Source organism: Nyctibius grandis, chromosome 15 (assembly GCF_013368605.1).
Source record: "Nyctibius grandis isolate bNycGra1 chromosome 15, bNycGra1.pri, whole genome shotgun sequence".
Lineage (NCBI taxonomy): Eukaryota > Metazoa > Chordata > Aves > Nyctibiiformes > Nyctibiidae > Nyctibius > Nyctibius grandis.
The window spans coordinates 9,522,192-9,549,918 of record NC_090672.1 but is presented as its reverse complement, the minus strand read 5'-3'; the positions used below and the strand labels follow the sequence as shown (position 1 = coordinate 9,549,918).

Below are 27,727 nucleotides of genomic sequence, written 5' to 3'. Positions count from 1 at the left end.
CCTGGATTCACTGAGCTTAGCAGGGCCCTCAGCTATGCTTCAGGGCACTGGAAATACGTACTAAGTACCTTTACAAGGAAAGGATGCTGTGCTTTTGCCAAAAGCTAAGATCTGTGTCCTGTGGAATCCTGGCAGCCAAGGCAGTAACAGAAAGCAAAGCTACAGGAAAGCACTTGTGTGATTTACAGACACATTAGCCACCCAGGGAGCATGATACTGTAAGAAATGACATCTCAACTCCTACTGCCAGCACCCCCACAAAGCTGTTACTGTTACCCACACCCTTGATTAAAGTACTGCGATCGCACGGTGGAAGCCACCTGATGAGCCAGGTATGAAATCACCTCCATGGGGTGGTGCAGGTAATGTAAAGAGACTGAGAGTCTTGACAAAGGCTGCATGGAGCAGCTGGGTGCAGGAGGCCTCTCCCAAACCCAGCACGCAGTGCACCAGGCCATATCTGGCCAGCTGGCCCCAGCGAGGGGGCATGGAGCTGCGACTGACCCTTGACTATGTCCTGACGTGAACTGGAGTAACTGGAAAAGCAGCAGCACTGAGCCCACACACAACTGGCAAACTTCCCACAGCAAGGATACCGTCTCCTGTCAATCCACTCCAGCTTTAATCCTCTGTGGAAAGATCCCATCAGCACCATGCTAAGAGGCAATCTTTCAAGCCAGACACTAACAATTAACGATCGTGAAGATGAGGTAGGAAGGGACAGATGGAGAACAGATATAACCAGGCTCTGCTCAGCACACTGAGCGACTTGGAGGAGCTGGACAGGAGATACACAGGCAAGATTTTTAGCCTTGCTCGGCCCTGTAGTAAAGCACTACATACAAGCATGCATAGGACAGTGAATCTACTGCACCCTCAGAGATGGATGTAAGCCAGTGACAGAGTCAGTCTCACTAGAAAGGAAGAAGCTGTGGCCCAGCGGTGAAGCTGCGTTGGGCTCTGCAGTATTTGTCCCATGTAGGATAGGCACAAACCTGCTGCTGGTTTGAGGATTTGCACTCTGAGTCTGGGTGTTTCCCCAGCATGGAGGGAAAACTAGAGTTTGGACTTAGCTCATTCCACGGACAAAGATTTCAGCAGAATCCCTCTTCAGAAATGAGATTACTCAGCACACTTACCACATATGCTAGCAAAATAACCGTGTTAACTGGAAGCTGACCATCAGCCTCTTCACCTATCAACCAAGGGAGGGAACACAGCTAGAAAGCAAGCCAGTCCACCTCCCATGGCCATCTTTCAACACACAGCACACTTTCTTTCACATTCCTATCTCACTGCATAGATAACTGCTTGGTGTAGCTCACAGGGAAGTACAACAGGCTGGGTTGCTTAGGTGAGATTAATTCCTGTCCTGTTGCATAGAATAATTAATTTTATTTTACATAATCTTTATTATGGCGATGAAAGTTATATGGCCATTTTAATTGACCAGTGTTGTTTGTTCCAATTCTCACCTCTACAGACTTTGGAGGCAGCTAAAGTAAAAATTATTTCAGAAGCTGCCAGCTGGTGCCACCAGAAGCAGCAGGTCCTGGTGAATAGCTTCTCCATTCACTCTTCTCTTCCTAGGCCTCGTGGACCTGGCCTCAGACAAGCTGAAGTGAGAATCCCTCCTACCCAAGGAAATGGGACAGTCTAGATAGCTTTGATTTGTGGTGAGGGGGTGATGGAGAAGGGAGAAAACTTCTTGAGGTCTTTTTCAGTGCTATACATCTTACCATTCCTTCACCCTCGAGCCACATGAGCTGGCTGCTGTGTGCAGAGCTGTGTGCTGCAGCCGAGCTCAAGCAAAGCAGGCCAGAGCTCTCTGACAAGGAGCTGGTGGTTAGAGTGGCCTGGCCGAAGTGTCCCCAGTGCAATGCTGCCTTCCGCAGCCCCAAAGAGTGACTGATACCCAAAGATGCCAAATACCTTCAGCTGCCACTGAATTCACCAACTTGAGATAAGACTCCCAAGAACCCTAGGCACTGACTATTTGAGAGACCAAGCCTCCAGAAGATAAGCAGCTGGGTTTTGCCTGCATACTTGCCTGATGTCCTTCAAGCAAACACAGCAGCTTTTTTATAAGTTGAAAGACAGGCTTATGCCAACCCATAGCAGACTGCAAACCCCTGCAATCACAACTAGCTAGCTTCAGAGGCAAGACATCATAACCAAGCACCCCTACTTGCCTCTAGGGGATTTTTTTTTTTTCAAACACCATAGTGTGGGGACAAAGCATCATGAAGGTGCCATGCACACCCCTAGGGTGGTACTTCACCCTGGTTCTATTCCTGTTGCCCACCCAGCAAATACGGTTCTTTCGATCGCCTTCTCAGAAACATACCAAACCATGGTGAGTTCCTCAGGCTGCAAGATGGAGACACTGTTCAGTCTAGCCCTGGCATACATTCTTATGAGAACAGATCATTCAGAGATGGATGTAATACCCGCAGAGTTGTACATTATTACAGTAACGATAGACTTTCCACAGCCAAACTCTGATGCGTTGAAATCACCAGCATTTAGAGAGGCTGTGGACAAGGAAGATGCCAGCAAAGAATTTTTTTCCCTGACATGAAAGATGCTGGCTGTTAGCAAGGCTCGGATCCAGCCCTTCACCTTAGAAAAAATTAAAATAAACTGTAGAAGCCTCAGGGAAAAAGATCATTTGAGCCTGGATGTTCCTTTCTCCTTGGCACAACTTTATGGTGTGTATCACAATATTCTCTCTGCATATTTGCTACTGCCCCTTCAGCCCAGGCATGCATAAATGATGAAGAGCTGAAGTATGTGTCTCACAGTGCTAAACGGAAAAGCAAGAAGCACCAATGTTTTCAAAGTGCAGCCTCTCAATATCTGATGGATCATCATAACTTCATGTTCTTGAAAAATGAAATTTATCACACGAATGCTCTACCACGGAAGGGATGCACGCTGTGTGAGCTTCCTTTAATAAAACCCTCAGCAAAAGAAATTGAATATTTCTATGTCTTCATGCTTAAAGAAACACTGTAGAATTAAAATCAGGGGAAGTCCTTACCCTTCTGAAATCAGTAATGAAATTAGCATGGGGCCCAAAGGAAGCAAAAGGCCCCTTCAGAGGGGCCAGGATTTTGTCTTGTGTTTAAAACCCCACAGTGGCAGATCTGTACTTAATTTAATGACCCACCAAATCCTTTTAGCCCTCTACATCCCTCCAGGAAAGCCTAATAATGAAAAATTACCTACTAAAACTTGGCTTTTCCTGAAAAATAGTATCTGACTAGATCTCCAAAGACAGATATTTCTGTGGACAGCGTGAATTTGGGCTGCAGTGCTTTGTTTTCAGATATCATTGCGTTCCACATTTTCACAGCTTCCTTGGAATAACATTTGATACAGAAAAAGTGTAAGTGATACAGACGAAAGAATAGCCAACCCTCTGAAACCATAGGGCCTCTCCATTTGTATTGCTTTTGTAACAAATATAGCCTGAGCCACACAATTCCAAGTAAGAGATCCTCAGGCAACTTAAAAATGAATGCGTTTAATGTTGCATGGCAATGGTTTGCTTGAATTTTTATGAGCATCAAATTCCACCTATTAATGGATCCATCATCCTCTGCAGCTACTAATTTACATATCCAGCCTGCAAGCTGCTGAGGGGCCAGTGGACACGAAATACATGAATATATTAAATTTGAAAAAGGAAACTAACATCCATCGTAATTTAACTTAATGAACACATTTGCTTTACAAGCAGCAGCAGAGTCCGTGCCTGACAACCATACACCCCGTAAAGGCACCCCAGATGCAATGAAGCACTGAACCCTCTACGTAGAGACTGTAACTGTGATGCATGCAGTGTTCACAACTGCATCACATTCGAGCCCTGGGCAAAGAGGGAATTCCTTGGAGTTACATTTTCACCAAGTCACTAAAACCCGTGCGATTGTACATGGACTGAATTCAAAGGCCTGATCCTCACTATGGAAGACTTTATCTGAACACACATTAAAACCCTGGAACAATTTCTCAGCCCTTCTGCCAAGCCAGGCAGTATTACCAGCTTTAATGTAACAGCACTTTTGATTTGTAACAGCCAGAGTGGTGCTGGTACATCTATTATTCCTCCTGGAACAGAGCCGTGGCTCTGATATCACACCTACAATTTACTATTTTGTGCACAGCTATCTACAAACAGAGGTAAGAAAGAGCTTCTCAGCAGCATGTACCCCTTCTGTCATCCCAGAGAGGTGAATGACCCTCTCCAGTGCCCAATCCAGGGCCAATTACAGCTATGGCAAGGATAAAGGCTTCTATTTTAAGCCTGTTGAAGAGGTAACTGGGTGCTGCAGGCAGAAGGATGGACATGGGGGGAAGTCTCCTGTAAACTGGTTCTCCTTTTTCTCAACTGGGAACCACACAGGTAGACAGCAGCTTGATAAATGACAGGCAATCCCACCATCAAATGGATTTCATTCCTTTTTTTGGTCTGTAGCAGACTGTCCCCCATTATAACAGGATATGATCACTGATCTCCTTATTCTGTGTTCCCACCTGCGAAACTAAATGAACTGATACTGGGAAATGAGCTTTGAAGTCCTCGAAGAGGAAGGGCTATTGCAGTGATGAATAAGCCCAATTCCCTACACCTACTGCAGTGATACAAGCAAAAACCCTAAGGTGCAGAAGAATCAGGCCCTTAAGGAAACTAAAAAGCTCAAAGATTAAAAGAAACTGAACATGGAAAGTTAATACTGCTTTGAACATTTATTGAGCAGAAATCCTTCCCAAGATTGACAGAACTGCAGTTAGCAATCGGGGACTCTTGGTCTGGCATCCAGGCTGCTAGGCAAGGCTCACACCTCCCAAGAGACCCAGCTGCAGGGCTTACTCAAACCCATCTCACAGGCATCACCTACAGTAATTTTTCAGAAGGAAGGGCAGGAGCTGTTAGTTGAGCAGTGGGGAAGAAGCAAACACCACTTGTTCATTCACAGCTCTTGCTACTCTAACTTGTTGCTTGCATCAGATGTCACAGTGATAAGTACCTGTTTAAGAAAAAAAACAACAACAGCAGCAAAACCAACCCCCTGCAGCTAATCCAATTAAGACACGGGATAAAGTTGTAGAGGTTAATGAGATCTGAGCCATTGGGTCTCTCTCTGCTACTGCTCAGTGACATATCTGGTGAGCAATACCAGTAAGACGAAGGCCAAGCAGAAACACCGACAGTCCAGCTACCCCCGGGAGAGGAGTGCTGCTCCCCTGCTGCATCGGGCAGAAAAGAGAGGAGCACACAGGGCAGCCCTGTGAGTGGTCTGCTGGGCTCACAGCCTGGCTGTCCCAAGAAGCCTTATCAAGTGCCAGGATGCTGTGACCGATGGGCTGCGTTTAGACAGTCCTTACAGCAAAGACCAAGGCTATGTTTGCAGGGTGCTACCAGGATGGAAATGTACTCAGCAAGGAAAAATTATGCCCATACAACTGCAGGGAGCTCCTCTTACCTTGTGTTTCACTAGTTGCACTCTGTGCTGACCAGGGCTGCAGCAGGGCAGGTGAGGGCTGTCCCAGCTCAAGGGACCACCAGCACAGAGACCACTTGGACTGTCACGAATAGCCCCTTCAGCACTGGGAGCCAGAAGAAAGCTGAGCTGGGCTTTGCACTGAAGCAGCTCCACCAGTGCCAGAGGGACAGGGTTCAGCACTGACTAGGGAACGTTGCTCCTGTCACACCCAAGGCATCCAGCCCAGCCTGAAGTCCTGGCCTAAAGCTACCTTGCAAAACTGAGCATGTTGCTTTCCCCAACTCAAGCCTGCCTGTACGGTCAGATCTGCTCTGCTCTGCCACTCTCCTTCCTCCTCCCTTTAGGGCAAAAAGAAGCCAGCAGTCTCAGCCCTTATTGCTTAGACAAGCGTTAGCACCTTGGCAGTAACAACTTGCTATCCCCATCATCACACCCCTGGGCACAGGACCGTCAGCACAGAAGTGTGGCCCTGCTCTGGAAGGTGACCTCCCCTTGACCCATCAGACTGGGCTGAGGCACAGAACAGCACATACAGCAGGGAGAGGAAGAAACTTTTTCTATACTCATTTCTTCTGGGCAGAGAGAACACTTGGACCAGAAATTCATCTTCTCTCCTGGACAATATATGCCAGCCTTTCCAGAGGACAGATGGAGCAGTGACTCCAGTGGAATGATAGAACTGTAGCGACAGCAAGACGAGTCCTCTGTTAAATTGTTCCTCCATCTTTGCAAATTCTTCAGTCCAAGGACAGTGATTGCCACTGCTTTTCAGTTTCTCAAAGGAACCAAGATCCATAGCCCCAAAAATAATAACTTTTGCCCCTCCTGTAGGAAGTTTTATCCTTCCCTTTAAAGACAAGGAGTTTTATAGCAATCAGCCATGAAACTTGTCAGGAGAAAAACTACATTTTATACTCTGGACTTGAAACACAGAACATTTCAGATTAAAAATAGCTCCCTTTTTCACTGTCTGCCAGATCTGGGAGGGAGGTGAAAATCCACAGGGACTTGATTTGATGCGTGAAAAAAGCAGAATTCTATGGCAGCGAGTATGCACGCACACTTATTTTGGGTCAAAGAATAGCTCTGCAGTAATACTTTGCTTAGCAGAGAAAACCAAAGCAGACAGACCCGTGCTAGCTGGTACTCCAGTACCGAGTACCACAATAATTCAATCACATCCATCAGAAAGAGGGGGGACAACTTTAAAATAAATAAATAATTTTTTAAAATCTCAGCATTTCACAGTTTTCCTGCCTTTGAGATGGTTTCTCCTTCAAATTCCAAATACCTGATCCTGTATCAGCAATCATGACAAGTTTCTTACCAAGATATGAGACGTTCTGTCTGTGTGACCCAGGTGTGGGCACAGACCTTGCCAGTGCACAACCTTCTCCCCTACAGCAGGTAGCTCCAGATCAGGCTCCTTCATTCCACAGCCGCGTAGCGGGGCAGCAAAGGGACCTGGTACAACATTCAACCTTCCTCCCTTCCCTTCTCAGCAGGGGGAGAGAACAGGCCATGTACTCCCTGCAGCTTTCTGAGGAACCGCAGCTCGAGCCTGTGCAGCTCAAACATCGCAAACAACTGCATACCTTCCTCCAGAGCACCCTGTGTTCTGCAAAAGGGCCAGCTCTGCTCTTTGGGGCGATGAGTTATCGATCAGAAAAGAACAGCAAAGCAGCATTGTGTGTCCCAGTGAGCAAAGGCTCTATGCAAAGCTCTGCCACCAGCTAAACTGATAGACTCTAGCAAAGGAGAACAGGAATCAGCAGACACAGCTTTGACTCTAACAATACAGGCGGTTAGACATCCAGTATTAAGGGCTACCGAGTAAAGCAGGAGAGATGGGACAGGAGGAGGGTTACAATCTGATTAAGTGGGAAGAATGGCCAGTTATTCCCTCCCTCCAAGTCGGTGCAGGGTGACAGAGGCTGGATCATCTGTACAATGTTGATAAGTGTCTCACCACTGGCAAGGAACACAATACCAAGGCACTCAGAAACATCCCTTCTCTGATGTCACCATCGCAACTGGCACATACAGAGCATCCTCATCACAGGAGGCAGGTCCTGAGCAGGGCTGACTCTCTTCGCGTGCTAACATCAGAAAAACTCCTTGGTGTTCCCACTGGGAAACACTGAGCAGAGAATGACCTCAGAAAGACTACAGCACTCACACTGCAGAGAGCATCTTTCCTTGAACGAACTGCTTTGGCTAGGGTTGGGTGTGCATAATTCAGGCTGTTTTAGACTACAAGAAACCACCCAATGCAGCTTTGTGTCAAACCTCCACCCACACATCAGCTACATAATTAATAAAGATGAATGAGAACATTATCCCAAGCTGGTATTCAGATCCTCAGTGATGAGCAGAGCTTGTTATATTCTGTTTGGCCTTAGAAGTCAGCAAAAGGAACATACTTCACACATCATACTACATGCTTGGTCATTAAATAAAGGCTTATAAGCCCATAAAGTCACTGTTGCTTGCAAGTGTGGAGTAATACTTTGCATGAACCAGTTTGTTTTGCAGTAGGCCCAAAAGTTAATTAGTTTTCACAGTTTTATTACTCCACATGGTCAAATAACAGCCTGGAGCTTTCAGTCAGCTGGAACTGCGTAAGGTCCAGAAAATTCTCACTGTGCTTTTCAGGGCTGTTTACTAGGGCCATAAATCAGCAGCTGGCAAATGACTTTCTGCCCCAGCTCTTCTTGGCCACCAGTATCAACCCTAAAAGATCCCATAAATCAACGCAGCAATGGCAGCTCTCAGGTCATGGGCCACAGAGGGAATAAGTCTGGAAGATGCTATTTCAGACACATACGACAATTCTTTGGGAGACATTTTAGCTATCACCACCCTGGGAAGAGTCACCCTATGCACCTGTCTTGGTGACGGGGACTGTGCAGCATTTATACCCCAGCCAGCTTCAGCTCTCACATATAACTATGAAGCTATGCTGCTGCTCTCTCCACCACAAAAGCTGTTTCCTATCAGGTAGATAAACTGGCCATTGCACTCATTCATAAAAAGAGGTGGCTTTGGCCTCTTCAAATGCTGTAGCAGGCCATGAATGCAGGCAGAAGGTTCCCTTCAGGTGAAGAGCACACAAGCAAGCCAGCACACTACAGCCTCTGGGATACAGACTGACTAAAAAACCATACAAGAGCAAAAACCTCTGGCAGGGATGCTCAACACTGGAGAATCCTCTGAAAAAGCCAACGTATGCTCTAGTTTATAGAGCCCTAGAGGAGACACCACCAGAATATTTACCATGGTGAAGGCACAAGAGCAATCCTGTACACATATGCACAGAGACATCCCCAAACAGTTCCCAGGGGCTAGCAAGTCAAAGCATAATAAAGCAGTGATACAGCTCTATAAAGATTCTTCAGACACTATTTATTTATATGAAGTTATTCCTCCAGCCATGGACTCCAGGCACAGCTCACAGACCAGAGACAGCAGCAGCAGGACCATCTCCCGTGCCCTTCACAGCAGTCTCCCCCAAAGGGGCTGCCTAAATGCACCAATCAATGCAAAATAAACATTTTTCCAAAACCCAAATACTATTGTCAGAGGACACATGAAGGAAAAATGTTTGTGCCTTCCCTGCTGATGGGGAGGAAAACTCAGAGACATAAATCCAATGATAACAAGACTGTGTGCAAAAGCAACTCCTCTATTAGTGACCAAGAGGGAGTAGCTGAGGGAAGAGGCAGCAGTTCAAATGGAAGAAGGAACCACAATAAACACTTCTATTTTCCTCCCCAGTGCAAACAACAAGGCTAAAAAGCAACATCCTTCCATGGAGGCCACTGCCTGCAGTGAGGAAAGATGCTTAAGGCCCACTTGCCATTATTTCTCAGCGTGAGTGTAAGTAAACGTGCAAGAGGAGTGGCAGGAAGCCAGCAGAGGGAAACAAGAATCTGGCTCTGTTTCAGAGCCAAGGGCAGAACTAAAACCCCACTTTGTTCTTCAAAACCCTTAGGGCACACACCATTCTGGTACCAGCCCCAGCAAAACATACAGTTGGTGTTAGACATATAATGGGTCCAGGACAATTGTCATGCTTGTTTTCAAGTGCTTTGGTAGACCAAGTCAGAGCACACAGATCAAGTCCTCCAGTAGTTTTTATGAAACTTACCATTTTTCACCTTTTTTAATACTGATCCTTTCTCTGCCAAGAGGTAAGCATGGCTTCATCTCTCTGGCTGTAGGCTGTCATCAACAAGCACTTCCACTACAATTGTACATCACAAACAAGTATGCTACACAAAGCAGGGCCTCCATTATTACTGGTACCTAATTGTGAAGGATCACGAAGGCAAAGAGGTGCTTCCTCATGAAACACTGCCCTGAAGAAGTGCATGAGACCGAGGTTTGATGATAGTCAAACAGCTTTGCCTCCAGCAGCCTCGTTTGTTTCTTCCTCATGCAACTCAGGAAACTCCAGAGTATATGCTACTCAGAGTATGCCAAGTATCAAAAAACATGAAGAAGAGTTCCTAGGGGTAAGATTGATCTTGCTTGTTTAACATCAGTTTTGTACATCATTATTCTTCTCACCAGCAGCACAGGGTCACTGCAGACACCTGTTCCTAAGCAACAGGAACATATACTAAGAATACATACATTCTCTGTGTCTCGCTGGTGCTGGGGTTTTAGAGTTGAAGGAATTCAAGCTCCAAGTGAGACTGGGTGTGATCACAAACATTCAGGATTTTCACTTCACATTTCATCAAGACATATCGTCTCTGGTGATAGAATATCCCCAGCGTCAGCACAAGTAGCTGATCAGGGGGGATACCACCACCCAGATTAGGAGAGAAGAGGGAAAGAAGTGACTGTCCCAAGTGCTACAGCTCGAACAGGAAAACACTGCAAGGTTTGAACCACATAAAAATCGAGAGCATCCAGAGATCAGCTTTCCTCAGCAGCCTGTATGCGCGACGGTGCAGGAAAAAAGCCCATCATCTGAACCTCATCAACTTTGTCTCATAGCATGTTGGTACTACGCTGATTTCAGACCAACACATTGTACAATGCCTAGTAAGGAGGCAGAAAGAGATCACAGCTTCCTTGGCTGCTGTCAAACTCAAACACGCCCACTTCTGCATTTAATTTGCAAACGTGCCCCGGTACATTTGCACTGACTGCAAATACCGGAAGGTAACGGGAACATCATACTTCCTACCGCAGAGGAGAAACACTTGTTTTCCAGGTCTGGTACAGAGTAACTTTAAAAGCCCTGTAGATGTTACAGGCATAAGCACTGATGGCACAGAAAAGCACCTCCAAACTGTTTCCACTCGCTAAGCAGCTGGTTTGTTCCTCTGGAAACAGGATGATTTCTTCCCCTTCTCTCATAACAGAGCACACAGCCACAGAGCACAACGCACCAGCAGATTTGCAGAACAGCATTAATCCACCCTGTTTATGGCTTTTTTCCCTCCCTTTCTTTTTAAACATGCAGGCTTAAATGTTTTTATTGCTTCAGTGATTTCCTATATGTAAGACAGGATTTGAGAACAATGCAGCAGCAAGGATCTATGTGCCCAAAAACCATCCCGCACATTCAGCTGCAACGGCAGAGCGCACGCTACCAAAGCCTCTCCCTGCAGCTGGGATCAGGAGGCAGCAGAGATACACAGCGCTCTGAACGCAGCTTGCTGTCCGTCTTGGATGCCGCACTCCAACATGCAGGTTTCCAGGCAGCTCGGATATGGAAGGTACACAAATGTGTAACGAGTAGGAAGCCTCCTGAGGCTTCTACAAATCTAGAGACATCAAGCTGCCAGTAACTCACGAGCTGTGTGAGACTGACTCAGCCTCCATGTGCTTTTCAGTGTGTTTGTTATGATTCCTTGAAACATTTCAGGAGATGCCTACTTCTACCAGCACAGGCTTACTAGTGCTGTGTTTGCTACACTGCTGATGTCTAGTTCATAATGATGGCTGCTACTCCTAACTTTTTGCACAGGGCAGTTCATGTACAGGCTGATGGGATTGGAGAGGGGAGTATCCAAATAGCCAGGGAAGGGGGAAATGGGGTAGCTGATCCATACACCTTTCACACTGCAGGAAAGGTGTAAATACAGACAATCCCACAGGCCTGCATCCAGCTTAAGGGCTGGCTCGTGTTCAGTGTACAGAGGTATTAGAAGATTAAGGAGGAACTTGGGGAACTTTTGCTGTTCATCCTGCAAGAGGCAGGAAGATCATTAGTGACCTCCAGGTAGTTTTTTCATGCTGATCCATCACTCCAGGGTATCGTGGCTAAAAGCCAAATCTGGGTATAAGCCTTGAAGAGCTGGGAGATTGCCATCCACTGTAACAACACTGGGGACAGACACAGGATGATCCAGGCATGGTAAAAGAGAAGACACTACCCTGCAGAGGGAATAGTCTGTCAGATATCTATTTGCTGCTCAACGCCACAGTTTCCCTCCTTGACTGAAGGAAAGATAAATTCCCCTCTCCTCTTTCCTGGGGGCTGCTGTATTCAAACGAGCCTCTGGCAGAAGGCAGCAAGGGGTTGATAATCCAGACAGTATCAGCAAACCAATCTCCTTCAGCAAAAAGGGATCCTCTCTTACCAGCCCACTCTTCCCTTCCAGTCTGTCCACAGGGCAATGAATTTGAAGGGACTCGCTTTTATTTCCCAACCCCATAACCCAAAGTGAAGGAGTCAAAGGGTCAATGCTGTGTGACAAAGGTCAGCCCAGTTTGGGAAGGGAGGAGAAAGGGAAGCATTGTGGCCACAGACAGCAGCTCCCTACGACCAAAACGCCACTTGAGAAATGCAAAGTGATGGTGTTGCTCAGAAAAAAAGGCCTAAGAGCCCTGCCTAAATCCCAGGGCTTTATTGCTGACAAAAGCCCAGCCCCTTGAGCCATTAATCGTGTGCTCCATGGCTGGGCGCCTCAAAGAGCAGCAGATGACACATGCCCAGCTGCTATTGCTGCCCCTTCTTAAGGTAGCGGGGCAGAGGCAGGTGCACTTCCAGTGCCCTCTGCTCGAGACTAATCTATTCTCCCTCCTTGTCCTCTGCCTTTCATCTCCTCCAGCAGCCCACGCTGACAACTGTAAATGAGATTAGACTTCAAGGCGTGGGGCAGATGCAGAACCCCCCCTGTGCATTGCCAAGAGACTTGTAGCTTTTAAAGTGTCTTTCCCCTTTACAATGCACAGCTTGGTGGAGGGGGAGAAGGGGGCAAATTTCTTGTCACAGTCACAGAAGCATCTAATGTAGCAGACAAGGCAGACCCTGGTTTTAGGGCCTGGCTGCTAATCTGTTATCACCACGGACAGTCTTCCCACCAGCACCTCCGATTCTCCAGTTCACATCAGGAGATGAAGTAACAAGTTTATGACTATTTCCTAATTCCAGTTCCTACAACCTCCTCTTTGCAGCATCACTCCACTTAAATGCAGACATATGTCCCGACAAACACTAATCTAAAAAGGCAGCGACAGCCCAAAACTCAAGGAAGGACTTGAAGGTCGCATACAACCCTGTGCTCAACCCCCTGCCTACGCTGCTGCTCTCACTGCCATCCTTTCCTATTCCTCATCTTGCATCTTCCTCATTTCTGCTCCTCTGCTCCCAGTGACCCACACAAACCAGTGGTAAGACACAACCAATTTGTCAGAGAAAGCGGTAAAATCTCCAGGCACAAACCACTGCCTAGAGCTCATAGACACCTGCCTGGTGAGCTCTTCCAGCCACAGCTGGCAGGGGTTAGCCAGCAGCAATAGTCAGGGAAGCTTTCCAAAGTGAAGTGTGATGTTTAGCTCAGCAGTGCCCCAGTAAACAAACTGGAATTTCTTTTACAGTGTGGGAAGTAGCTAGTCCTGCCTCTGTCAAAGGCTATCCAGAGAAAAGGGACACAGTTAACATAAAAGATCATTGAGTTCAAAATAATTCCCTTTCTCGGTTATCACCAACCATGATCGTAGCTGGCCTGATTTTACGGATTGCTGTGCAATTTCAGTCTTGCAGAAACCAGCCTTGGATTTAAGAAGGCTGCAAAGTCAGCATATTTTAATGTTTTATGAGACCATGGCAGAGCAGGTTCAGCTGCACCCACTGCTGGTAGTGTCAGCAACTGAACTTTCTGGCAAGTGCACGTCTGGTCCAGGATATCTGTACAGCCTTGTTTCTGAGCTCAAGTTTTCCATTAGCTGCCTACACAGCCTGGGTAACTTGGCATCTCTCCGCATTCCCCATAAACTCTGTTCATCTGTTGCCATCACACCCACGTACAAGTCTCAGGAAGGAATCCAAGGTTTCTAAAGCAGCTGCAACAAAAACAGAGCCTGGATTGACAAGCAATAGGATCGAGGTGCTGAGCTAGTGAGGAGGGTCTTTTTGGACAGTTTCATGTGTATCTATTTAAAACAAGTTTGTTGTCATGACTACAAACCAGAGTACAGGTGAGAAGAAGCGAGAACTCCGAGATGAGGGCTGATAATGTTAATTCACCCTTGAAATCTCAGCAGCCATGGGGATGGGGAAACAGAAGATGTTACAAGTTTTGGCATCTAACAAAGCTAAAAGCCACCTTCAGAAGGCAGGTCTGTCCTAATAATGAACATCATCCTCCTAGATAGCCCCTTTCACCCAGCACAGCCAAGGGCTGGATAATACTGATTAGCTGCAGTCATCTCTAAAGCAGGGGCACTGGGGACATAGAGGCAAAGAAGGGCATCCAAGGCCCTAGATGGTCTCATGCCTTCATGCAAGGCAATTAACAAGGGATCTTATTAGCACAGAGAAGTGTGAAATGGCCAGGGCCTGCTCCTGGGATTGTCACGCTTTTAACTCTACCAGAAGATTAACCAAAAAAAAATGTTTTTGGCCAGTGAAGAACAAATGAAGAAAACTCCAGGTGATTGCAGACGGATGGAGAGAGGCAATGCCTTGCTCTGCTCAGAGCTTGGATTCCACACAGAGACAGTGTGGAGTGCTCAGCGACAGTGCAGGCTCTGCAGAAGGCAGCAGATGCGGAGTTAATGTGTGTGTGGGGGCGGAGGGTGTTTATGAGCACAATAAATAAATGTATGAATCCTATAAAAGTTCCCATATAAAAGTGAGTTAGAGCTGCCCGAGGGCCATGGCCTCATAATAAAAAACGCATCTCGTAAGCACAGTATGAAGCAGCAGCTGTACTGTAACTGCCTGGCTGCAGCACTGAAAAGCCGCCAGTCTGCCTGCTCCCAGACTCTTGGCTGAAGTGCTGACCCCACTAAATGCAGAAGGAATTTTGGTACTTGCTTCAGTGTAGTCAGGATTTCGCCCTGGGAGGGGCTTTTTTGAACCTCAAAGCCTAGGAAGCAGCGCTGGATCTGCCTTTTCGCCAAATTTAAGTTCTTTTACGCCTAAAAAGAAGCAATCAGCAAGTGGCTGGAGATATTGGCTTGAGTCACTGACAGTTCCCAGTGTGACAGATTAGAGCTGGATGAAAACAAATAAAAAATTCCTCCAGAAAACATTGTCAGTCACTCCTCTCCCCCAAAATAAATAATCAAAAGCACTGCTTTATGGTTGAGCAGCAATTTTCATCAAGTTTTAAATTTTTAATTTAAGATGTTGGGGGTGGTCATAAAAAACCCAAACCCTTTAATTTTGAATGTCTAAATAGGAACCTGCTTTTTTTGTCAGTAAACATAACTAAAAAGTATTTAAAAAAAAAAATCTCCCCACAGAAAAAGTAAAAGCCTTAATAATAATTTATTTCACCCCCTCAAAGGCAAGGGAAGCGCTGACCCCTCCCTTGCACTGTTTGCTGTCATAGTCCATCACCCCAGAAACAAGAGACTTGCAGACTCCCGGCCTGTGAATTCCCAACTGCTCTAACACTTTCTCCAGAGCCTTCTCTTGCTCTGCTGCTCTCCTGGGAGGTGGTGAACACAGAGGCCCACATGTCTCAGCTGAGAGCGTGGCTACCGAACTTCAGTCCCAGCCCATGAGTCCCAAATGCACAGGGCACGTGACTCTTCAGCCACCCATTTCCACTCTAGTCCAGGTCATATCTCCCAGGGAGAGCTGCAACTGTTCCGAGTTTCAACACACAGGCTTTCTTTAGTCATTAAGCCTGTCCTCCTGTTTCACATGGATGCCAATCAGAGCTAAACAAAACACTCCCTTCTCCTACCAGCACAGAGCTGCTGGGAATAGCAACCTTGTTCCACGACAAACAGCATCTTGCAACCCACTGCAGGGCTAATTGCATTGCGTTGCTGATACAACACTCAAGGAAGACATCAGCTTCTTGGCTTTGCCCACAGGCAACAAGGACATCATTGATTTATTCAGGACTTACGACTAGTTGTCACAGGTTGCATTCTCTTTGATAATAAGGCCTTACAGACAAAGCTTAAATTTCAGCTGCAGCCCTAATTGAAACATAGCTAATTATTGAAGGTCTGCCTTTACAGCCCATTCCCTTGGTACTGGGGTAATGCTCTGTAAATCCAACAGTCAAACTCTCCCCTTCCTTAAAAAGGAAAAAAGGAAGGAAAAAGCCCCCATCTACTACTCAAGCAAGTCCAGGGGGAAATTACAGATTTCTCTCTTTGAGCCCGAGGTAGCTACCAGCCAAGAGCCCCATTCCACAAGGACTCAATGACTTCAAAGGATGCTTGTAGAATCAGCCTCCAAATTAAGGCCAATGTTTGAGACGGGGGAGAATTCAAAGTGGCTGAAGCAAACATTCATCCCAGACCACAAGCAATTTATCTTGCATCCACCTTTTGAGTGGCAGCATACCCTACAAGCCCCAGCAAATGCAGCTACACCACACAATTTTGGTGTGATCAACAATTAGAGTAATCTAATTCCCAACTGCCAGCTTGCTTGACTGTAGAACAAAAATGTACTGCAGTCCAGAGATGTGGATTAGCAGTTGGTCACGGCTAAGCGGGTATAAATGAGCACTCCTCAGAACAGGCAGTCCAGTTATTAGCTGAATGATAACGGGACCCCCAGGGTACCAAGGACATCCTTTCGCAGAGACTGCACCACAGCTTTTGGCTTTGCAGTTCAGCCAGACGTAGAAGCAAGATTATCGCCTCATAAAGCAGGGATGAAATCCCATCTGAACTTTAGTATTGCCAGGACGATGCCAGAGTGAGCTCCCTTACAGAAGGTGACACTTACACGCACACACAACAGCACAAAAGTTTATGACATCAAGAGAGTGCTGTAGTTTAGAAGCAAGTCAACCCTAGAAAAATCCTTCAGTTTATAGCTACTTCACATTTCAACCTGGCAGATGGAATACCACAAAGCAAACATGTCAGTTAAAGCATCTAAAAGCATAATTTACAAACTAGATGCCACAACCCAAATTCTCAGCAGCTATAACTCAGAGCCCTGCAGAGCTCTGCTGATTTCAGCTGGCTGCAGATGCAACCCATGACATTTACCCGATACAACCATAGTCTTTGGTACAGAAGCAGATGCTTTGCTAGTTCTGTGCAAGTGTAAAGCAGCAGGTCCTCCCCAGGAGGATGTAACCCCACAGAAGTCAGTTTAGCAGCTGGGGAGCCATTTCAAAGAACACAGTGCTGGTTTTACAGGTCCTAGTTTGCCTGACTCAAAGAGTAGAAGACCCTTTAATCCACTGAGCAAGGATAGCAGCTGCCTGCTGCCGCACCTCAGCTCAGATCCTGTGCTAGGAGGGATGGCCAGGCTGGGCCCACTTCTGTCCCTGCCTGCTCTGAAGAGGAACTGAGAGAAAGGCCCAAAGCAGTAGTGATAATTATGACTTGCACACCAGCATCCTGGGATCCTGGAGCATGGAGTGCATTGCTCCTAGTCTGTATTTTAAATGCAGGGAAAATCTAGTACAGAGGAAATTAACTGGAGGTTAGATTATGCTCACAAAACAGACAATACATCAGTTGTTCACATACCTGATCAAATAGGGCTTTCCAGTGCTGAGAGGCAATGCATAAGGGAAGAAAAAGAAGAAAAAGAAGGTTTAAGAGCAACAACATTAACATGCAGTAAACTGTAGAAGTATATTCTAACAGAGAAATAACAAAATGATTTAGTGCCATTTCCAACATCCTTCTTCATCCCAGAATCACCTACCCTTCCGGGGGAGGAGGCAGGGGGAATCTACCAACCACAGGGAAGCCAGTTTTCACTTACAAATCCAAATTAGGATGAACTCAGAACATTCATGTGTTAATTCTGTTTTCTCCCACTTTGTCTACTTGCAGGCAAGCATGGAATAAAAGGCTTTTTTATTCACAGCGATCAAGAAAGCTCGTGTATATTGAGGGGAGGGAGGAGTTAGCAATGGTTTTTCTGATCACTTTCTGAGGTCCTGTGGCCCAACACTGACCCACAGATTGCCTTGCCAGGTTCTCACTGACCCACAGAGCCTTGTTTGCTGCCTGTTCCTACCTCTGGGAGGGACTTGCTGCAAAGTCTTTGATAACCCATCAGTTCTCTGAGCTCACACGTTCACATCTGAAAAACAGGTAATTCCTCTCGCACAAGGTGGAAGGGAAGGAGGCTGGAGAGAGCCCATTACAAGGATTTACCCCACAACTGTTGTTCTAGCAGATCTGCCTTAAAAGCTCTCTATAGCAGGAAGCTCCAATTCAATACAGATGACCGTGTGAACACTCCACAAGTCCTTGTCATTTGGGAACAGAAAAAACAACCTGGCGACTGGCTCCGATTTATGCTTTGTACAAAGACTGACATCAAGCCACCTCCCTGCCCCAGGCTTGCTGCCTCAGAGTCCCACAGAACATAGGAAATCCCTCATGAATTGTTTAAGGCTCGCTCTCATCTCTCCTGGGTTTGGGGGCCAGCTGAGAAGAGAGCAACTTCCATGGGGCAACGTGGCTTGGCGTCCCCCCAAAAAACCTTGCACATTTCAGCTCTCCTGTCTCAAGTGCTGTTCAGCACAACACTCTGTTTCTGCCTCTTTCACTTTCCCTGAAAAGCAAAGAGTAAAATAACAAACATCAGACTCATAGAAGCAAATCGCCTCCCTATGCTATATGCAAAGCAGAGCTCTGGCAAGAGTCTTATCTAGTCCTGGAAGAACATTCCTTTCACATGGTAGGCAGATCTAAAGCAGAATTGACTGGAGAGACAGTGGGATATCAGGCCACTGAATTCCATTTCATCAGTTAAGGTGTTGGCTCCCCTCCTCCCCATGCCTCTATCCATTTATAAACTCCCATTTATCATCATAAATTAGTCCAGCACTTCAAACAGAACATTTTGGGACTGCCTGAATCCTGGCTTTGTGGAACGCTGCTCCGAGAGCTGTAATGACATCACAGCTGAGCTGCTATACACTGTCAAGGCTGTGACAGCCAAACCTCCACTACGTAATATTTTTGTGGCTAATAACACACAAAGAACTGACCTTGTGTCAGTTCTTGCTGGCCCAGCCAGAGAGCTTACATCAAGCTTTCAAATGTAATAACAACAACAGAAAATTAACCCCCAGTTAGGTCTCAGGGGGGCATGCTCCTGGCACAGAGCAGTTGAATTTTCAGAGATGATGCTCTGTAGCCTGCTTGTTTCAGCAGGAAACCTTGGCTGAGGAGGAGGAGGGCATTTACACCACTTCCTGCTTTTCCGACTTGCAGATGATATACAATACCTCAGGCTTCTGTCACATCATCTACTGCCAGGTCTCAGCAGCTTCCCATAACCAAAGCAGCTGCGGGCTCCAGCTCCATTTTGTTGATTGCAGAAAACAAGGTTCCAGAGTCAAATAACAATGCAGATCCCAGCGTAAGTAACGGCGAGACACTGTGAGCTGTATCAGACTCAAGCTGTCCTACCTCAAGGTCAAGCAGCAAGTCAGTAGCAGAAATAGGATGAGAACCTAGATTTCACCAAGGAAGGCTCGTGGCCTCTCTCCTGTCTCAGGAGCCCGATCCTGCCAGGCACTCAGCACTTCAGCATCTCCTGGGCCCCAGGCAGGATTGAATTGCTAATGGCTGCGTTCATGTAGAGGCTGGAGTAACTCCAAGGGACCCATGTGTACCACAACAGGAAATCTTTCTTGTAGACCATCCAGACAAGCACAAAATTTGTCAGGGGAGAAAAGGTCACAGTCTGAGGTAAGCAAGCACACGGATTTGGAAACCTGGACTGTAAAAGCTCCTGGAAAGCCACCCATTCCGAGTGAAAGCTGCACATGCCCCTGGGTCAGACATGCTCCTCTTAGGACTGTCTGGCAGTGTTGCAGCAGAGGTCAAACTGCATCATACGTTCCCTCCTAACTAGAGTGCTCAGGAATACAGCCTGGGGAATGCAGCTCTGCCAGGCAACTGCACTTCCTCTGCTACCCTCTGGGAGGAAAATCCAACAGCAACCAAATTCTAGAGGACTCAGAAGGAAGGGCTGGGGGATGAGGAGCAGGCACTGCCCCTAAGCAGCCCCAGGCAGGTTCCTCCAGCAGTGTCCTAAAAGTAGAGGGAAAAGGGGATGTGCCATTGCTGGAGGCTTAGTTCACAACTGTCCCTTTCATACCGGTGCAAGACCCCGGCCAGAGCCCACTTCAGAAAGACCTTCAGTATCACTGCTGCATCCCTCCATGGGCAGGAACAGAGCCTGCGCTTATCACTGCAGACTGAGCACTTTGCACAGCCCTCATCCCAGCAGAGTTCACTGGGAAGGAGAGCTGCGAGCAGTCCTGGGATGCACCAGGAATGCAGGATCCGCTGCCTCCCAGACAGGTGCGCAGGAAGCTCCTGCCGCCAGGACCGGTAGATGCAGAACTACCGCCTCAGCTCTGCAGGCTTTGCTGCTCAGCCTGGCAGGAGCAGATTCAGAGCACGCAGGACCACTTGGTGTCCTTCTAGGCTGGATAAGCAGAGGCAGAGACCTGGTGCCAAGTTATCCCACCCTCAGGTGCAATCAGAGCTCAGAGGGTGGAGAGAAGCTATCCGCCCTGCCGAGCCGGGGATAAAACTTCCTCGGCTGTTTGTTGCTCGGGGGCTGGAAGAGGAACCGGCTCCCGAGAGCGTTTCACATCCGTCACCCTCGAAGTGGCTGGGACTCTGGAAAAGCTTCTGTCCCCAGGAAGCCCCTCAAGCGAAGGCGTAAGCCCCTCTCAAAGCCTCCAGAGCCGCCCCTGCGCGCAGCCCCGCTGCCCCCGCCCGCCAGCATCTCCCCGGCGGCGTGGCTCCGGGCGCGGGCACCGCGCGGACCGGCAGCCTGTCCGGGCCGCTGCCGCCGGGGCTTTCCGGGCCGGGGCAGGGAGGAGAGGGGAGCCGCGGCCCCGGGGACCGAGACGGCCCGGCGGCTGCCGGAGCCCGCAGACAGCCGGCGGGAGGGCGGCGGGGACGGCAGCTTCCCCTCGCCCCGGAGGGTCACCGGCCCCATTCCTCCCCCCCCATCCCGGACTTCATCCATAAATAGCCTGAGCCGATTAACCCGGCCCGGGAGAAAGGGGGGAAGACATCGAGCAAAGGAAACTTACATCCTCTGCGGCCATAGGTAGGACATCCTCGGAGTCCAGCACCTCGATTTCTTCCGCCTCTGAGCTGGCAGCCACAGCAGGGGAAGAGCTGGCGTGAGGCTCCGGCAGCCTGTCTCCCATGCTTGGAAACGGTCCCCCTCCAGCCCCCGCCCCCCCGTTCTCCCCAGATCCTTAAAGAAATTAAACCTAGCTGCTGCTTGGCAAACTTTCAAGCGCAGCCGAGCCTGCCTTCATGACTCCCGCAGCCGGGAGGGGAGGAAATCCTCCATCCAGGGAACATCCAATTAGCGCGGGCAGCGCTGGCGGGCGGCATCCCGGCGGCCGGCTCCGGCCGGGGCAGGTGATCCCTCCTCCCGCTGCCCGCCCGGGGCACGGCCGGCGCCTCCCCCGAGCCATGCCGGCCCGGGGAGGGGGGGTGGCCTGCCCTTCCCGGTGCGGGGGAGCTGCGCGGCCTCGGGGGGCTCTCGGGGGCAGAGCCCGGAGCCGCAGCACGTCCGAGGATGCGGGCTGGGAGGCGGCGATGAGGCGGGGAGCGGGGGGAGCCCCGGGTCGCTCCCTGTCCCCGGCACCGTCTCTCCCCGGAGCGACCCGTCGCGGCCGGTACCGGGCAGCCCCGGGCAGATCTCAGCCCTTCCGTCCTGCCCTCGCCCCCCTCCCCAGGTGCCTGCTGTTGGGGTCCTGACGCTCTTGGTCTCGCTGAGCAAGTGCGGGCGGGTGGAGAGATGTAGCCGGTGATTTGGGCTTTCTGAAGCGAACTTGTGCACCCCAGAGAGTCCCACAATTCGGGGCTGGGGTGGGGTTTTAAATTCTTTACCATAACTGCTTGTTCCTAGATGTCAAGATGGGTATCTTAACCATCTGGAGCCTGGATTAGGAACTTGAGGAATGCCTTGACTGAAGGCAAAAATCCAGCAGTTTTAGCTTCTTCCAATCAAGTACAGAAATAGCAGGTTGGCAAGGGGGAAGGGCAAGCAGAGCCAGGCTGATCCACATGGTGCCAGTGCCTCTGCCTTCCCCTGCACCGACAGCCAGAGCTGGACAGAGCCCAGAGTCAGAGCAGAGAGGGTCCAGCACTGCAGGCCACATTTTCTTGATGCAAGAGCTCCAATACCAGACCAGACGCACCTCAGCCACAAGGACAGAACCGAGCCAGAAGTCCCTTTTTCCTTACAAATTTGTTTTAAAAAAACAAACAATAAAAAAAGGCAAAAAACCCCAGACAGAATACCTCTGGAACAGGAATGGGACCTTCCATCCAGCAGTAGCAGAGCATACAGCACAGACTGTCTCCCCCATCCCCAGCTGTCACGAAGTCCATACTGCATATTACTTTTGATCTGGATCAAGTTGGTCCCACACAGTGATGGGGAACCGCACAGGCCCGTGCTCTTAGCCACTGGGTCATAGCTGCTTAGTTGCTAAAAGATTTTTCTGCAGGAAAAGGGGAACGGTGCCAAGTTCTTTCCAAGTACCCACATGAGCTACAGCCACCAGAGACCAGCTGGTTTCCACATCTCAGCATCCTGCACTGCTGACACTAATTTAAGGTCAGTGCCAAGGGCTAAATATCATCCCACACAGCTGAGCAAGGTCAAGTAAAGGGAATAATCTCCCCTCTCACGTGATCTGATCCCTTGGCAAAACCAGCAGGAGACCTCAGTCCTGCAAATGATCCATATTTGGGGAACAAATGAAAGAGTTAAGATGATAACCGTGATAACCTTATCCTGTAGTACTGCCCAGATGCCCCATCCTGAACAAACTTTAGAAAGGAATCTGTTATCTTCAAGGAGTCCTAAGATAAAAGACTTCCCTCTGTTCATGGTTCTGAGCCCAGCCAATCACAATCCTATCCAAAAGATATTTTTAAAAGAAATGTCCCTTCCAGTATTTTGAAGATTTTCGCTAAACTTTTAAAGCAAGTGCAAGAAGCAAACCCAGGACCTTCGGACCTGAAGAGCAGGAAATTTTCTACCTCAGGATTCAGGTGGGAAAATGACAACAAAATAAAAGCTCCTCAGAGGTCTCCAGTGCAACTGATGAACAAGAGAGCTTCTCTTCCCTTAATGAGCAAAACTGTCATCATCAGTTAAACAGAACAGACCTTCTTCAGGTTTAAAGGTGATTCCTTCAGCACAGCAGCCACTTCTTGCTTGTCTAGAGCCTGTCCAGCCTGCTCTCCAAAGCACAAGAACAGGCTGCCGAATCCAGCACTTCTGAGAAGGACTAAGCCACTTTACTCATACAACACCACTCCTGCCAAAATATTCCAGGCACTAAACAGCTATTATAAAAACAATCTCTTTTTGATTAAAAAACTAAACCTCATCAAAACTTCAAAACAGATGGATAAGCAAAAATATGCTATGCCAACAGAAAGAAACAGCAATCGTTTAAAGATGTCTTCAGGGAGGAGGGAGGCAAGTTTTTTAAAGCAAAGAGAGAATAAATGAGCTGAATTTCAGGGGTAACAGGTTCCACACAGTTGGGGACTGCCATGTCAAGAGCTCTGTATCACCTCTGATTCCAGATGCTAGCAGGAAAATGCTAACCATGAAGTCTTAACATAAATGCCATAAACAACAGGGAGAACCCCCAAAACCTTACCTTAACACCAAACTCCCACTAAACTGGAAAATTGCTGCAAAATTATAAGTTAATTTTTGTTCTCTAAGGAATATTTTTCACTAGTGGTAACGATATTTTTTTTTCAGGGAAATATCTCTGCACATCACACATATGAGCTAGTGCTGTGCTATAATTGTCACAGAAAGGAAATTAACAGTATTCTAATGAGGAGTTTTGTTACAGACAAATTATCATCTTCCAAGTCTGTGAGAGCCTCCTAATTTAGACTGTCGTTTCTCCCCTCTGCATACCCTGGTGACTCTACCTTGGAAAACAGTAATTGCTCAAGAAACTAGGGAACTGTGGGCCACCGCAAAGCAGATGCAGACAGAACATAGAAGGGCTTCAGAAGAAACTTAGAGATAAAGAACTGGAAACAATAAACCCCAATCCATTTTCACACTCAGTCATGTAGGCAACCTTTAATATTCCTAATACTGCAAACAAAACGTAGATATACGTCCTTTCTGCATTGGAAGTGGCTAAAAAGGTCAGCTCATGAATATGCAATAAAAAGCCCTCAAAGTAGGGACCCAGCCAACATCTGTTAGCTAAGCCTCCTGGAGCAAATCAAAACAGTTTGTTCATGAGTCCCTTTTCCACCCAAAGCAGCCCCAAAGGGCTTTTACAAAACTGCCCAGCTCTCACAATTGAAACTAAATGGAGCAACCCACCCAGCTCAGTTACTGCACCAGAGCTCAGCCAGCCGGCCAGCCCTGGAAGGCAACCCCTGGAGCAAAACGCAGTATTTTGGAGCAGAAGCCAAAACCACTGCACCCAAACACAACCCTAGCAAGAAGTTAGACAGCACATACAAATTTAGGACTGGATCGGACCAGTCAGATTAACCCCTTCAGACTCATGAAAATGCCAAAAAATCTTTAAGGACCACAGATGGTACGAGAACGGGGTTTAAACTGTGTCCAAAAGGTAGCAGTGGCAAAGGGCTCTTTCACTATTAATGATACTCCTTGTAGCTGGGACAACATGAGTTCACCCTTTAGGATCAATATGAATTAGACGATATGTGCTGCCTTTTGGCTTCTCCCTGATTCATGGATACTTCCCCCCCTGAAGAGAAGGAGTAGTGGGAAAAAATAAGGTCCAATCTCTTCTCTGATTTTTAATCTGTATTGGAAGACTATCCTCCTGACCCTCCCTATTCCCCATGTTATACTTGGAACTTTTTCAAGTCCAGCACTGAAAAAGTAGACTCTGGTCTTTCCACCTGCTGCTCTCTTCTGCCCCACTAGCTGTTATTGGTTGCAGCTGGTTCTAATTGTCTTTTTGGTTATAGCTGGGGAAATAATTACATCCATCATTAACCCTTTTTTTGGGTGGTTGTCTTAAGAGGGAGCTCTCCTAAAAGGTCAGCCCTACAGTATTTAAGATGTGCCTCTGCTCCTTTTTAACTGTCACCTCATGGGATCGCAATACACATTGGTAGGTTCATACCAAATTAAAAGAATTGTTTGAAATGGAAACCAATTAGTAACTCAAGGTTAATTTCCAACATAAAATCAAGTCATGCTTACAATTAATCCTGAACTGGCAAGCTTTCAGACAGGAAGTCAAAGCTGAGGGGTGAAGGATGTGTCTCCAAGGAGGGTGAATCAAGATCTTTGTCTTCTCAGTGACTTTACGCCATGGCCAGGCGATTCGCACATCAGATTGAACAGGAAGAGTAGATGGAGTCTGGTTTTGGGAAACACAATGGAAGAAGTTGTTAGGAAACTGAGAGGATCAGAGGAAAGAAAACAAATCACTGTTAAGAGAGCTTGAGCGAGTGAGTGGAGTTGACTGGGCTGCTGCTCCTTCTCCCCACCCACCAGCACGCAACAGCAACAGCTCAACTTTTTTGGACTTTCTTCATGAGCAGAATATTTTCCCCTCACAGTGACTACAGTCCTCAGAGGATCCAGGAGGAATGTTACAGTGAACATCATAACGCCTCCCTAGGCGACACAGCCACACGGGTTTTCACAGAGAGCACCAGCCCCCCGCCCAAAGGGAGCCACCGCCGAGTTAGGTACCGGGACTGGTGTTCTCCTCCCAGCTTTCTGTCTAAGTAAATCCCCTAAGCCCCTGGAGGGGCCCTTTTATCAAAGCATGTAGTGATCTATTCAGTTCTTCACCTGCGCGCCGCAGCCCGGGAGGCCTCGCCGTGAGGAAGGGCCCGGCCTCGCCTCAGGGCGGGAACGTTTCCCGCCCCCGCGCGCGGCCCGCCTCAGCGCTGCCGCCCGGACAGGCGTTTTCCTCGGGCCGCGGCGCTGTGGGACGGCGCAGGGAGCCCACCGCGGCTCTCCCCGCCGCTCTCCGGGGGCTGGCTGAGCTGACGGAGCCGTTTCACACACCAAAACCGCTCCCCGCCGGCCCCTCTGCCCCGACGCCGGTACCGGGCGGCGCCGCGGCCCTGTCAGCTCGGCGGCGGCGCGCCCCCTGGCGGCTCCCCGCGGGCAGCCCCGGGAGGCCCGCCCGGCAGGGTGCTGCTCTCACGTCGCCATAGAAACGCGTCTCTTTAAAGCATGTTGAGCATAAAGCACGTTAATTAACAGCAAAATATTCACCAAACAATGAACACATTTCCCCACAGTGGCAGCAATCCCCCAAACCCTAAGGGCAGCCCTTTGCAGAAAACCAACGACTCGATCCGCTGAGCCCGAAGAAGGTCAAGGCCAGCACAGCAGAGCCAGCGTCTCCTGCAGGCCCAGCACACAGAGCCAGCGCCCAGGCACAGCCCAAGCAGGAGGGTGTGCATCCTAACTGCTCCAGGCACACCAGGAGCATCTGCACCAGCCTCCCCCACATAGAAATACAGCGACAGGCTCAGTACAGAGAGGTTCACAAACTGCATAATGAAACACAAGCTGCTCGTTGGAGCGGCAGTTACAACGCTCTAGTACTTGGCACAGATGATGAGCTGTGTCATTAATATAATACTTAAGAGAGAGGGTACTTACGGAGGTGAGTTGGAATCCTAACTGTAAATCCAGAGTGCGCTATCAAGTATTTAGAAATGTTGCCACTGGTTTAAAATAACAGGCCCTCCCGAGAACTCTGACCTCAGAGACACACCAGGCAGTGCTGCAGGGCCATCAGTCTCTCAAAAAACACTTTAGCATCAGTACATCGGCAGTCTGAGATAAATTTGTGAGGAATGAAGTCCTGAAATATCCTTTCAGAAGTGCATTGGTGGGGGGGAGGGGAATAATCAGCAGTGTTAAGATCTACGAAGTTAGAATTTCCCATTAGGAAAACTAACAAAAAAGTCTCCAGGCATATAAATATCTAGTCTTCCCTGCTTGCTTTGATGTTAAAAGATCAGCAGGCCCAGATGAGCAGTCAAAGATCCCTGCAGATTATGTTACACTATCACCATGGTCTTCCTTCTTATTTTCTATCACAACCCGGTCTCCCTCTACCAAGGCAGCTACGTTGTACTGAACAAAACGAAAAAACAACCGCAAAACAAGTGATGTGTCAGCTCTTGAGAACACATTGTGCACTATTCAGCTTCCATGTGCTGCCGCTGCATGGCACCTGAGAACCACTGTAAAATTTCAGGGACAGGGAAACATTTCATTGCTCAGGTCACCAGTTCAAAAGCTCTACATAACACTGATGTTTATTTTCTGCATCATGGATGTCAGAAGACATCCCGCAGAAAAAAAGACTTCAACTACCTGGCAAACCTTCCACACACACTATCCCCAGTCACCTTCAGTAACTGGCACTTGTGAGACCGTGCCATATCCTATGTCCAGTGTCAGGCTTCCCAGTACAAGACAGACATTGAATACTGAAGTGAGTCCACTAGCAGAAGGCCACTGAGATAAGCAGGGAGCTGGAACAGGAAATAGAGAGGCTGAGAGAACAGGTACCTTGCTCAGTCTTAAGAAAAGGTTGATGTGGGGGAATCTAATTTCTGTGGTCTCCAGTTACCTAGGGGGAAGAGGATACAGAGGTAGTCTCTTAACAATCACTTTCCCAGGGAAGATGGTAAGATTGTATATAACAACATACACACCTCCCCCGAAAAATATTAGCCCTCTTTTCTTCAAAAACTTTAAGAAAAATAATAATTTTCTACATAGAGTGTAAGAGTTGCCA

General features: G+C 48.1%; 1 protein-coding gene across 2 annotated transcripts in view; it reads right to left on the bottom strand.

The window, feature by feature from the left end:
- Positions 1 to 21,109, bottom strand: part of RHBDL3 (rhomboid like 3) — a 64,228-nt gene extending 43,119 nt beyond the window's left edge. For both annotated transcript variants that reach the window (XM_068413430.1, XM_068413432.1), the window contains exons 1-2: positions 20,990 to 21,109; positions 17,439 to 17,462 (exon numbers count right to left, since the gene is read on the bottom strand). In XM_068413430.1, coding sequence (XP_068269531.1) covers positions 17,439 to 17,462; positions 20,990 to 21,109 — 144 coding nt within the window. The remainder of the gene's footprint in view (positions 1 to 17,438; positions 17,463 to 20,989) is intronic.
- Between the last annotated feature and the right edge of the window lie 6,618 nt (positions 21,110 to 27,727).